Source organism: Oncorhynchus mykiss, chromosome 2, assembly GCF_057628025.1.
Source record: "Oncorhynchus mykiss isolate SJ-2025 chromosome 2, ASM5762802v1, whole genome shotgun sequence".
NCBI classification, from domain to species: Eukaryota; Metazoa; Chordata; class Actinopteri; order Salmoniformes; family Salmonidae; genus Oncorhynchus; species Oncorhynchus mykiss.
The window spans coordinates 6,241,908-6,256,703 of record NC_143023.1 but is presented as its reverse complement, the minus strand read 5'-3'; the positions used below and the strand labels follow the sequence as shown (position 1 = coordinate 6,256,703).

The 14,796-nt window shown below is 48.7% G+C and overlaps 1 protein-coding gene and 1 long non-coding RNA gene across 4 annotated transcripts in view; both read left to right on the top strand.

The window, feature by feature from the left end:
- The window catches only part of LOC110520878 (derlin-1), a 34,108-nt gene that overhangs the window by 4,445 nt on the left and 14,867 nt on the right, over positions 1-14,796 (top strand). The window contains exons 3-4 of the mRNA XM_090186236.1: positions 794-858; positions 4,374-4,400. Coding sequence (XP_090042362.1) covers positions 794-858; positions 4,374-4,400 — 92 coding nt within the window. The remainder of the gene's footprint in view (positions 1-793; positions 859-4,373; positions 4,401-14,796) is intronic.
- LOC149984772 (uncharacterized) lies at positions 869-4,366 on the top strand. 3 transcript variants are annotated; one of them, XR_016483631.1, is made up of 3 exons: positions 869-2,707; positions 3,362-3,722; positions 4,241-4,366. It is a non-coding gene; the product is annotated as an uncharacterized LOC149984772 (long non-coding RNA). The 3 variants fall into 3 exon arrangements; XR_016483630.1 differs by having other exon boundaries at positions 3,362-4,104; positions 4,257-4,366; XR_016483629.1 differs by having other exon boundaries at positions 3,362-4,130; positions 4,284-4,350.

The window sequence follows — 14,796 nt, the reverse complement described above, 5'->3', positions numbered from 1 at the left end:
TGTAAGGTCTGTATGTACAGTATTTAAAAAAAAAAAGTGATGACACCTATTGCCTGCCGCTCAAATAAATCTCTCTCAATTTCATTTCAAAGGGGATTTATTGGCATGGGAAACATGTTTACGTTGCCACAGCACGTGAAATAAACAAACAAGTGTTTCTCTCATATCTCCTCTCTATCCTCTCTCCCCCCCCTGTCCTCTCTCCCTCTCATATCCTCTCTCTCCCTCTCTCATATCCTCTCTCTCCCTCTCTCATATCCTCTCTCTCCCTCTCTCATATCCTCTCTCTCCCTCTCTCATATCCTCTCTCTCCCTCTCTCATATCCTCTCTCTCCCTCTCTCATATCTCCTCTCTCTCCCTCTCTCATATCTCCTCTCTCTCCCTCTCTCATATCCTCTCTCTCCCTCTCTCATATCCTCTCTCTCCCTCTCTCATATCCTCTCTCTCCCTCTCATATCTCCTCTCTCCCTCTCATATCTCCTCTCTCCCTCTCATATCTCCTCTCTCCCTCTCATCTCCTCTCTCCCTCTCATATCTCCTCTCTATCCTCTCCCTCTCATATCTCCTCTCACTCCCCCTCTATCCTCTCTACCTCTCATATTTCCTCTCTATCCCCCTCATATCTCCTCTCACTCCCCCTCTGTCCTCTCTCCCTCTCATATCTCCTCTCTCTCCCTCTCATATCTCCTCTCTCTCCCTCTCATATCTCCTCTCTCTCCCTCTCATATCTCCTCTCTCTCCCTCTCCCTCTTATATCTCCTCTCTCTAACCTCTCTCTTCCATCTCTTCCAGGGGCGTTTGATGGGCGTCCGGCTGACTTTGTGTTCATGCTGCTCTTCAACTGGCTCTGCATCGTTGTATCCTTTACCTGCCTATCAATATGATGCCTTCATCTGTTATGCAGCTGACAACATTATAAGTCCTAGTAAATCAATTAGCCATTTAACTTATCGTCTCTGTCCGAAAACCTCTTCATACATGTAACTTATCGTCTCTGTCTGAAAACCTCTTCATACATGTAACTTATCGTCTCTGTCTGAGAACCTCTTCATACATTTAACTTATCGTCTCTGTCTGAAAACCTCTTCATACATTTAACTTATTGTCTCTGTCTGAAAACCTCTTCATACATTTAACTTATCGTCTCTGTCTGAAAACCTCTTCATACATTTAACTTATCGTCTCTGTCTGAAAACCTCTTCATACATTTACCTCATCGTCTCTGTCTGAAAACCTTCAAAACAGAAACTTTTCAGGAATTGGAACATACCATTTATTTTGAATAAATGTTTTGTGTCCTTGAGTCATGAAATGTTCAGAGAACATTGAGGGGAGTTCATTTAAAGCGGTAATGTAAAAAAATATATATTTGCACAATTGGAGTTACAAGGTTTTCATCAGACAGTGACGTTATGCTGTTTTGTCCATTGTTAAAGGTAGGCTAATAGTTTTTCATGTTTTTTTGCCATGATTTCCCATTGTTTTTGCCTCTCCTGAGTCCAGGCCTTGTTATAGTATGTATTATAAGCTGCCAAGCAACAGTTCAGCCCCTTTCCAGTGGCCTAGCTACAATCTGTTTCTCTGGACAGCCAAACCAGTCTCTGTTTCTCTGTACAGCCATGTGGTACAGCCAAACCAGTCTCTGTTTCTCTGGACAGCCAAACCAGTCTCTGTTTCTCTGGACAGCCAAACCGTCTCTGTTTCTCTGGACAGTCAAACCCCCTGTCTGGTAGTAGCCTAGCTACAGTCTGTATAGGCAACCCCCCTGCCTGCTAGTGGCCTAGCTACAGTCTGTACAGCCAAAACCCCAGCCTGCTAGTGGCCTAGCTACAGTCTGTACAGCCAACCCCCAGCCTGCTAGTGTCCTTGCTACAGTCTGTAAAGCCAAACCCCCTGCCTGCTAGTGGCCTAGCTACAGTCTCTGTACAGCCAACCCCCCTGCATGCTAGTGGCCTAGCTACAGTCTGTACAGCCAACCCCCCTGCCTGCTAGTGGCCTAGCTACAGTCTGTACAGCCAACCCCCCTGCCTGCTAGTGGCCTAGCTACAGTCTGTACAGCCAACCCCCCTGCCTGCTAGTGGCCTAGCTACAGTCTCTGTACAGCCAAACCCCCTGCCTGCTAGTGGCCTAGCTACAGTCTCTGTACAGCCAAACCCCCTGCCTGCTAGTGGCCTAGCTACAGTCTCTGTACAGCCAAACCCCCTGCCTGCTAGTGGCCTAGCTACAGTCTCTGTACAGCCAAACCCCCTGCCTGCTAGTGGCCTAGCTACAGTCTCTGTACAGCCAAACCCCCTGCCTGCTAGTGGCCTAGCTACAGTCTCTGTACAGCCAAACCCCCTGCCTGCTAGTGGCCTAGCTACAGTCTCTGTACAGCCAAACCCCCTGCCTGCTAGTGGCCTAGCTACAGTCTCTGTACAGCCAAACCCCCTGTCTGCTAGTGGCCTAGCTACAGTCTGTACAGCCATGTGGTTAATGCAGGTCATATGGATGGACAACACTACTCACGTGAAAGATCTGGTTGAAATACAGCCTCTGTCTTTCTGCCCGTGCTGCCTCAGTTACTGTGTTGTGGTTCCAGAACCTCAGTACAGCTGGAATGGATCATTAAGCTCCTCTATGCTCCATGACAGAACAGACACAATAGTTCTGTTGTCAAGTCATCTGTTCCACTGCTTTTCCTTTTGGGTAACTAGAAGGGAAATGAAGGTCAGGGTAACTAGAAGGGAACTTAAGGTCAGCTCAGGGTAACTAGAAGGGAAATGAAGGCCGGGGTAACTAGAAGGGAAATGAAGGTCGGGGTAACTAGAAGGGAAATGAAGGCCGGGGTAACTAGAAGGGAAATGAAGGTCGGGGTAACTAGAAGGGAAATGAAGGTCGGGGTAACTAGAAGGGAACTGAAGGTTGGGGTAACTAGAAGGGAACTGAAGGTCGGGGTAACTAGAACGGAAATGAAGGCCGGGGTAACTAGAACGGAAATGAAGGCCGGGGTAACTAGAAGGGAAATGAAGGAACGGGGTAACTAGAAGGGAAATGAAGGTCGGGGTAACTAGAAGGGAAATGGAGGCCGGGGTAACTAGAAGGGAAATGGAGGCCGGGGTAACTAGAAGGGAAATGGAGGCCGGGGTAACTAGAAGGGAAATGGAGGCCGGGGTAACTAGAAGGGAAATGGAGGCCGGGGTAACTAGAAGGGAAATGGAGGCCGGGGTAACTAGAAGGGAAATGGAGGCCGGGGTAACTAGAAGGGAAATGGAGGCCGGGGTAACTAGAAGGGAAATGGAGGCCGGGGTAACTAGAAGGGAAATGGAGGCCGGGGTAACTAGAAGGGAAATGGAGGCCGGGGTAACTAGAAGGGAAATGGAGGCCGGGGTAACTAGAAGGGAAATGAAGGCCGGGGTAACTAGAAGGGAAATGAAGGTCAGGGTAACTAGAGGTCAGGGTAACTAGAAGGGAAATGAAGGTCAGGGTAACTAGAAGGGAAATGAAGGTCAGGGTAACTAGAGGTCAGGGTAACTAGAAGGGAAATGAAGGTCAGGGTAACTAGAAGGGAAATGAAGGTCAGGGTAACTAGAAGGGAAATGAAGGTCAGGGTAACTAGAGGTCGGGGTAACTAGAAGGGAAATGAAGGCCGGGGTAACTAGAAGGGAAATGAAGGTCAGGGTAACTAGAAGGGAAATGAAGGTCAGGGTAACTAGAGGTCAGGGTAACTAGAAGGGAAATGAAGGTCAGGGTAACTAGAAGGGAAATGAAGGTCAGGGTAACTAGAGGTCAGGGTAACTAAAGGGAAATGAAGGTCAGGGTAACTAAAGGGAAATGAAGGCCGGGGTAACTAGAAGGGAAATGAAGGCCGGGGTAACTAGAAGGGAAATGGAGGTCAGGATAACTAGAGGTCAGGGTAACTAAAGGGAAATGAAGGTCAGGGTAACTAAAGGGAAATGAAGGTCAGGGTAACTAGAGGTCAGGGTAACTAAAGGGAAATGAAGGTCAGGGTAACTAAAGGGAAATGAAGGTCAGGGTAACTAGAAGGGAAATGAAGGCCGGGGTAACTAGAAGGGAAATGAAGGTCAGGGTAACTAGAAGGGAAATGAAGGTCAGGGTAACTAGAGGTCAGGGTAACTAAAGGGAAATGAAGGTCAGGGTAACTAAAGGGAAATGAAGGTCAGGGTAACTAGAGGTCAGGGTAACTAAAGGGAAATGAAGGTCAGGGTAACTAAAGGGAAATGAAGGCCGGGGTAACTAGAGGTCAGGGTAACTAGAGGTCAGGGTAACTAGAAGGGAAATGAAGGTCAGGGTATGTGGCCTGTTTATATACAACTAGACGAAGGGAGTTTGATTCAACATGTGAATGCAGGTTTCCTTGACATTGCTTGTGTAGATAACCGGCTTAATGATGGACATGCAGGTAGGTTCCTTATATTCTCTCTCTGTCCTTTAGAAGAATTAAGACCTGTTGCCTTTTTCATTTACCAAGACACATAGTCAAACCCTGCATTAATTAAAGGCTGTCAGCCCATCCCTACTGCACCTGTCAAGGATAGGCAAAGTTTTATTAGCTATATATATATATATATATATATATATATATATGTGTATGTATGTGTCTGTGTGTGTATGGAAAATCCACTCAAACTATCTTTTGGTATTATTTTCCATTAGACCATTGTTGATACAGTCCCAATATGTTTTGCATGTCAGCAATCACATGTTCAAGATAATGGACTTTCTAGAAGCAAAGTGTCACTGGCCACAGCATCATGATGATGCAAAACAACTTGACTGCTGACACGCAAAACACATTGGGACTGAATCAACAGAGGACTATTGGACCAATACCAACACATACTGTAGTTCGAGTGGTTTGTCCCTTTAATCTGTAGAACATCATGTAAACTAGGTTCATTAAGAAGGTCAGATGATCAGACTGGTCCAGTTTATCACGATGGGGAGTTACGGTTGGATGATCAGACTAGTCCAGTTTATCACGATGGGGAGTTACGGTTGGATGATCAGACTGGTCCAGTTTATCACGATGGGGAGTTACGGTTGGATGATCAGACTGGTCCAGTTTATTACGATGGGGAGTTACGGTTGGATGATCAGACTGGTCCAGTTTATCACGATGGGGAGTTACGGTTGGATGATCAGACTGGTCCAGTTTATCACGATGGGGAGTTACGGTTGGATGATCAGACTGGTCCAGTTTATCACGATAGGGAGTTACGGTTGGATGATCAGACTGGTCCAGTTTATTACGATGGGGAGTTACGGTTGGATGATCAGACTGGTCCAGTTTATTACGATGGGGAGTTACGGTTGGATGATCAGACTGGTCCAGTTTATCACGATAGGGAGTTACGGTTGGATGATCAGACTGGTTCAGTTTATCACGATAGGGAGTTACGGTTGGATGATCAGACTGGTCCAGTTTATTACGATGGGGAGTTACGGTTGGATGATCAGACTGGTCCAGTTTATTACGATGGGGAGTTACGGTTGGATGATCAGACTGGTCCAGTTTATCACGATAGGGAGTTACGGTTGGATGATCAGACTGGTCCAGTTTATCACGATAGGGAGTTACGGTTGGATGATCAGACTGGTCCAGTTTATTACGATGGGGAGTTACGGTTGGATGATCAGACTGGTTCAGTTTATGACGATGGGGAGTTACTGTAGGATGATCAGACTGGTCCAGTTTATTACGATGGGGAGTTACTGTAGGATGATCAGACTGGTTCAGTTTATTACGATGGGGAGTTACTGTAGGATGATCAGACTGGTCTAGTCTGCTGTATCTTGTTTCACAGAGCCAATCGGGCTGTGTCATCCGATTCCCTTTATTGTGCAGTCTGGTCAAAAGTAGTGCACTAAATAGGGAATAGGGTGCCATTTGGGACACTACCTCAGACAGCTCTAAGTCATCAGTCTCTGTACCGGTACCCCCTGTATATAGCCTCCACATTGACTCTGTACCGGTACCCCCTGTATATAGCCTCCACATTGACTCTGTACCGGTACCCCCTGTATATAGCCTCCACATTGATTCCGTACCGGTACCCCCTGTATATAGCCTCCACATTGACTCTGTACTGGTACCCCCTGTATATAGCCTCCACATTGACTCTGTACCGGTACCCCCTGTATATAGCCTCCACATTGACTCTGTACCGGTACCCCCTGTATATAGCCTCCACATTGATTCCGTACCGGTACCCCCTGTATATAGCCTCCACATTGACTCTGTACCGGTACCCCCTGTATATAGCCTCCACATTGACTCTGTACCGGTACCCCCTGTATATAGCCTCCACATTGACTCTGTACCGGTACCCCCTGTATATAGCCTCCACATTGACTCTGTACCGGTACCCCCTGTATATAGCCTCCACATTGACTCTGTACCGGTACCCCCTGTATATAGCCTCCACATTGACTCTGTACCGGTACCCCCTGTATATAGCCTCCACATTGACTCTGTACCGGTACCCCCTGTATATAGCCTCCACATTGACTCTGTACCGGTACCCCCTGTATATAGCCTCCACATTGACTCTGTACCGGTACCCCCTGTATATAGCCTCCACATTGACTCTGTACCGTAACACCCTGTATATAGCTTCCACATTGACTCTGTACCGTAACACCCTGTATATAGCCTCCACATTGACTCTGTACCGGTACTTCCTGTATATAGCCTCCACATCGACTCTGTACCGGTACCCCCTGTATATAGCCTCCACATTGACTCTGTACCGGTACCACCTGTATATAGCCTCCACATTGACTCTGTACCGGTACCTCCTGTATATAGCCTCCACATTGACTCTGTACCGGTACCTCCTGTATATCGCCTCCACATTGACTCTGTACCGGTACCTCCTGTATATAGCCTCCACATTGACTCTGTACCGGTACCTCCTGTATATCGCCTCCACATTGACTCTGTACCGGTACCTCCTGTATATCGCCTCCACATTGACTCTGTACCGGTACCCCCTGTATATCGCCTCCACATTGACTCTGTACCGGTACCTCCTGTATATCGCCTCCACATTGACTCTGTACCGGTACCTCCTGTATATCGCCTCCACATTGACTCTGTACCGGTACCTCCTGTATATCGCCTCCACATTGACTCTGTACCGGTACCCCCTGTATATCGCCTCCACATTGACTCTGTACCGGTACCCCCTGTATATCGCCTCCACATTGACTCTGTACCGGTACCTCCTGTATATCGCCTCCACATTGACTCTGTACCGGTACCCCCTGTATATCGCCTCCACATTGACTCTGTACCGGTACCTCCTGTATATCGCCTCCACATTGACTCTGTACCGGTACCTCCTGTATATCGCCTCCACATTGACTCTGTACCGGTACCCCCTGTATATCGCCTCCACATTGACTCTGTACCGGTACCTCCTGTATATCGCCTCCACATTGACTCTGTACCGGTACCTCCTGTATATAGTCTCCACATAGACTCTGTACCGGTACCCCCTGTATATAGCCCCCACATAGACTCTGTACCGGTACCCCCTGTATATAGACTCCACATTGACTCTGTACCGGTACCCCCTGTATATAGACTCCACATTGACTCTTTACCGGTACCCCCTGTATATAGCCTCCACATTGACTCTGTACCGGTACCCCCTGTATATAGACTCCACATTGACTCTGTACCGGTACCCCCTGTATATAGACTCCACATTGACTCAGTACCGGTACCCCCTGTATATAGCCTCCACATTGACTCTGTACTGGTACCCCCTGTATATAGCCTCCACATTGACTCTGTACTGGTACCCCCTGTATATAGCCTCCACATTGACTCTGTACCGGTACCCCCTGTATATAGACTCCACATTGACTCTGTACCGGTACCCCCTGTATATAGACTCCACATTGACTCTGTACCGGTACCCCCTGTATATAGACTCCACATTGACTCAGTACCGGTACCCCCTGTATATAGCCTCCACATTGACTCTGTACTGGTACCCCCTGTATATAGCCTCCACATTGACTCTGTACCGGTACCCCCTGTATATAGCCTCCACATTGATTCCGTACCGGTACCCCCTGTATATAGCCTCCACATTGACTCTGTACCGGTACCCCCTGTATATAGCCTCCACATTGACTCTGTACCGGTACCCCCTGTATATAGCCTCCACATTGACTCTGTACCGGTACCCCCTGTATATAGCCTCCACATTGACTCTGTACCGGTACCCCCTGTATATAGCCTCCACATTGACTCTGTACCGGTACCCCCTGTATATAGCCTCCACATTGACTCTGTACCGGTACCCCCTGTATATAGCCTCCACATTGACTCTGTACCGGTACCCCCTGTATATAGCCTCCACATTGACTCTGTACCGGTACCCCCTGTATATAGCCTCCACATTGACTCTGTACCGGTACCCCCTGTATATAGCCTCCACATTGACTCTGTACCGTAACACCCTGTATATAGCTTCCACATTGACTCTGTACCGTAACACCCTGTATATAGCCTCCACATTGACTCTGTACCGGTACTTCCTGTATATAGCCTCCACATTGACTCTGTACCGGTACCCCCTGTATATAGCCTCCACATTGACTCTGTACCGGTACCACCTGTATATAGCCTCCACATTGACTCTGTACCGGTACCTCCTGTATATAGCCTCCACATTGACTCTGTACCGGTACCTCCTGTATATCGCCTCCACATTGACTCTGTACCGGTACCTCCTGTATATAGCCTCCACATTGACTCTGTACCGGTACCTCCTGTATATCGCCTCCACATTGACTCTGTACCGGTACCTCCTGTATATCGCCTCCACATTGACTCTGTACCGGTACCCCCTGTATATCGCCTCCACATTGACTCTGTACCGGTACCTCCTGTATATCGCCTCCACATTGACTCTGTACCGGTACCTCCTGTATATCGCCTCCACATTGACTCTGTACCGGTACCTCCTGTATATCGCCTCCACATTGACTCTGTACCGGTACCCCCTGTATATCGCCTCCACATTGACTCTGTACCGGTACCCCCTGTATATCGCCTCCACATTGACTCTGTACCGGTACCTCCTGTATATCGCCTCCACATTGACTCTGTACCGGTACCCCCTGTATATCGCCTCCACATTGACTCTGTACCGGTACCTCCTGTATATCGCCTCCACATTGACTCTGTACCGGTACCTCCTGTATATCGCCTCCACATTGACTCTGTACCGGTACCCCCTGTATATCGCCTCCACATTGACTCTGTACCGGTACCTCCTGTATATCGCCTCCACATTGACTCTGTACCGGTACCTCCTGTATATAGTCTCCACATAGACTCTGTACCGGTACCCCCTGTATATAGCCCCCACATAGACTCTGTACCGGTACCCCCTGTATATAGACTCCACATTGACTCTGTACCGGTACCCCCTGTATATAGACTCCACATTGACTCTTTACCGGTACCCCCTGTATATAGCCTCCACATTGACTCTGTACCGGTACCCCCTGTATATAGACTCCACATTGACTCTGTACCGGTACCCCCTGTATATAGACTCCACATTGACTCAGTACCGGTACCCCCTGTATATAGCCTCCACATTGACTCTGTACTGGTACCCCCTGTATATAGCCTCCACATTGACTCTGTACTGGTACCCCCTGTATATAGCCTCCACATTGACTCTGTACCGGTACCCCCTGTATATAGACTCCACATTGACTCTGTACCGGTACCCCCTGTATATAGACTCCACATTGACTCTGTACCGGTACCCCCTGTATATAGACTCCACATTGACTCAGTACCGGTACCCCCTGTATATAGCCTCCACATTGACTCTGTACTGGTACCCCCTGTATATAGCCTCCACATTGACTCTGTACCGGTACCACCTGTATATAGCCTCCACATAGACTCTGTACCGGTACCCCCTGTATATAGACTCCACATTGACTCTGTACCGGTACCCCCTGTATATAGACTCCACTTTGACTCTGTACCGGTACCCCCTGTATATAGACTCCACATTGACTCAGTACCGGTACCCCCTGTATATAGACTCCACATTGACTCTGTACCGGTACCCCCTGTATATAGCCTCCACATTGACTCTGTACCGGTACCCCCTGTATATAGCCTCCACATTGACTCTGTACCGGTATCCCCTGTATATAGCCTCCACATTGACTCTGTACCGTAACACCCTGTATATAGTCTCCACATTGACTCAGTACCGTAACACCCTGTATATAGCCTCCACATTGACTCTGTACCGTAACACCCTGTATATAGCCTCCACATTGACTCTGTACCGTAACACCCTGTATATAGCCTCCACATTGACTCTGTACCGTAACACCCTGTATATAGCCTCCACATTGACTCTGTACCGGTACCCCCTGTATATAGCCTCCACATTGACTCTGTACCGGTACCCCCTGTATATAGCCTCCACATTGACTCTGTACCGGTACCTCCTGTATATAGCCTCCACATTGACTCTGTACCGGTACTTCCTGTATATAGCCTCCACATTGACTCTGTACCGGTACCCCCTGTATATAGCCTCCACATTGACTCTGTACCGGTACCACCTGTATATAGCCTCCACATTGACTCTGTACCGGTACCTCCTGTATATAGCCTCCACATTGACTCTGTACCGGTACCTCCTGTATATCGCCTCCACATTGACTCTGTACCGGTACCTCCTGTATATAGCCTCCACATTGACTCTGTACCGGTACCTCCTGTATATCGCCTCCACATTGACTCTGTACCGGTACCTCCTGTATATCGCCTCCACATTGACTCTGTACCGGTACCCCCTGTATATCGCCTTCACATTGACTCTGTACCGGTACCTCCTGTATATCGCCTCCACATTGACTCTGTACCGGTACCTCCTGTATATCGCCTCCACATTGACTCTGTACCGGTACCTCCTGTATATCGCCTCCACATTGACTCTGTACCGGTACCCCCTGTATATCGCCTCCACATTGACTCTGTACCGGTACCCCCTGTATATCGCCTCCACATTGACTCTGTACCGGTACCTCCTGTATATCGCCTCCACATTGACTCTGTACCGGTACCCCCTGTATATCGCCTCCACATTGACTCTGTACCGGTACCTCCTGTATATCGCCTCCACATTGACTCTGTACCGGTACCTCCTGTATATCGCCTCCACATTGACTCTGTACCGGTACCCCCTGTATATCGCCTCCACATTGACTCTGTACCGGTACCTCCTGTATATCGCCTCCACATTGACTCTGTACCGGTACCTCCTGTATATAGTCTCCACATAGACTCTGTACCGGTACCCCCTGTATATAGCCCCCACATAGACTCTGTACCGGTACCCCCTGTATATAGACTCCACATTGACTCTGTACCGGTACCCCCTGTCTATAGACTCCACATTGACTCTTTACCGGTACCCCCTGTATATAGCCTCCACATTGACTCTGTACCGGTACCCCCTGTATATAGACTCCACATTGACTCTGTACCGGTACCCCCTGTATATAGACTCCACATTGACTCAGTACCGGTACCCCCTGTATATAGCCTCCACATTGACTCTGTACTGGTACCCCCTGTATATAGCCTCCACATTGACTCTGTACTGGTACCCCCTGTATATAGCCTCCACATTGACTCTGTACCGGTACCCCCTGTATATAGACTCCACATTGACTCTGTACCGGTACCCCCTGTATATAGACTCCACATTGACTCTGTACCGGTACCCCCTGTATATAGACTCCACATTGACTCAGTACCGGTACCCCCTGTATATAGCCTCCACATTGACTCTGTACTGGTACCCCCTGTATATAGCCTCCACATTGACTCTGTACCGGTACCACCTGTATATAGCCTCCACATAGACTCTGTACCGGTACCCCCTGTATATAGACTCCACATTGACTCTGTACCGGTACCCCCTGTATATAGACTCCACTTTGACTCTGTACCGGTACCCCCTGTATATAGACTCCACATTGACTCAGTACCGGTACCCCCTGTATATAGACTCCACATTGACTCTGTACCGGTACCCCCTGTATATAGCCTCCACATTGACTCTGTACCGGTACCCCCTGTATATAGCCTCCACATTGACTCTGTACCGGTATCCCCTGTATATAGCCTCCACATTGACTCTGTACCGTAACACCCTGTATATAGTCTCCACATTGACTCAGTACCGTAACACCCTGTATATAGCCTCCACATTGACTCTGTACCGTAACACCCTGTATATAGCCTCCACATTGACTCTGTACCGTAACACCCTGTATATAGCCTCCACATTGACTCTGTACCGTAACACCCTGTATATAGCCTCCACATTGACTCTGTACGGTACCCCCTGTATATAGCCTCCACATTGACTCTGTACCGGTACCCCCTGTATATAGCCTCCACATTGACTCTGTACCGGTACCTCCTGTATATAGCCTCCACATTGACTCTGTACCGGTACTTCCTGTATATAGCCTCCACATTGACTCTGTACCGGTACCCCCTGTATATAGCCTCCACATTGACTCTGTACCGGTACCACCTGTATATAGCCTCCACATTGACTCTGTACCGGTACCTCCTGTATATCGCCTCCACATTGACTCTGTACCGGTACCTCCTGTATATCGCCTCCACATTGACTCTGTACCGGTACCCCCTGTATATCGCCTTCACATTGACTCTGTACCGGTACCTCCTGTATATCGCCTCCACATTGACTCTGTACCGGTACCTCCTGTATATCGCCTCCACATTGACTCTGTACCGGTACCTCCTGTATATCGCCTCCACATTGACTCTGTACCGGTACCCCCTGTATATCGCCTCCACATTGACTCTGTACCGGTACCCCCTGTATATCGCCTCCACATTGACTCTGTACCGGTACCTCCTGTATATCGCCTCCACATTGACTCTGTACCGGTACCCCCTGTATATCGCCTCCACATTGACTCTGTACCGGTACCCCCTGTATATCGCCTCCACATTGACTCTGTACCGGTACCCCCTGTATATCGCCTCCACATTGACTCTGTACCGGTACCTCCTGTATATCGCCTCCACATTGACTCTGTACCGGTACCCCCTGTATATCGCCTCCACATTGACTCTGTACCGGTACCTCCTGTATATCGCCTCCACATTGACTCTGTACCGGTACCTCCTGTATATCGCCTCCACATTGACTCTGTACCGGTACCCCCTGTATATAGCCTCCACATTGACTCTGTACCGTAACACCCTGTATATAGTCTCCACATTGACTCAGTACCGTAACACCCTGTATATAGCCTCCACATTGACTCTGTACCGTAACACCCTGTATATAGCCTCCACATTGACTCTGTACCGTAACACCCTGTATATAGCCTCCACATTGACTCTGTACCGTAACACCCTGTATATAGCCTCCACATTGACTCTGTACCGGTACCCCCTGTATATAGCCTCCACATTGACTCTGTACCGGTACCCCCTGTATATAGCCTCCACATTGACTCTGTACCGGTACCTCCTGTATATAGCCTCCACATTGACTCTGTACCGGTACTTCCTGTATATAGCCTCCACATTGACTCTGTACCGGTACCCCCTGTATATAGCCTCCACATTGACTCTGTACCGGTACCACCTGTATATAGCCTCCACATTGACTCTGTACCGGTACCTCCTGTATATAGCCTCCACATTGACTCTGTACCGGTACCTCCTGTATATCGCCTCCACATTGACTCTGTACCGGTACCTCCTGTATATCGCCTCCACATTGACTCTGTACCGGTACCCCCTGTATATCGCCTCCACATTGACTCTGTACCGGTACCTCCTGTATATCGCCTCCACATTGACTCTGTACCGGTACCTCCTGTATATCGCCTCCACATTGACTCTGTACCGGTACCTCCTGTATATCGCCTCCACATTGACTCTGTACCGGTACCCCCTGTATATCGCCTCCACATTGACTCTGTACCGGTACCCCCTGTATATCGCCTCCACATTGACTCTGTACCGGTACCTCCTGTATATCGCCTCCACATTGACTCTGTACCGGTACCCCCTGTATATCGCCTCCACATTGACTCTGTACCGGTACCTCCTGTATATCGCCTCCACATTGACTCTGTACCGGTACCCCCTGTATATCGCCTCCACATTGACTCTGTACCGGTACCTCCTGTATATCGCCTCCACATTGACTCTGTACCGGTACCTCCTGTATATAGTCTCCACATAGACTCTGTACCGGTACCCCCTGTATATAGCCCCCACATAGACTCTGTACCGGTACCCCCTGTATATAGACTCCACATTGACTCTGTACCGGTACCCCCTGTCTATAGACTCCACATTGACTCTTTACCGGTACCCCCTGTATATAGCCTCCACATTGACTCTGTACCGGTACCCCCTGTATATAGACTCCACATTGACTCTGTACCGGTACCCCCTGTATATAGACTCCACATTGACTCAGTACCGGTACCCCCTGTATATAGCCTCCACATTGACTCTGTACTGGTACCCCCTGTATATAGCCTCCACATTGACTCTGTACTGGTACCCCCTGTATATAGCCTCCACATTGACTCTGTACCGGTACCCCCTGTATATAGACTCCACATTGACTCTGTACCGGTACCCCCTGTATATAGACTCCACATTGACTCTGTACCGGTACCCCCTGTATATAGACTCCACATTGACTCAGTACCGGTACCCCCTG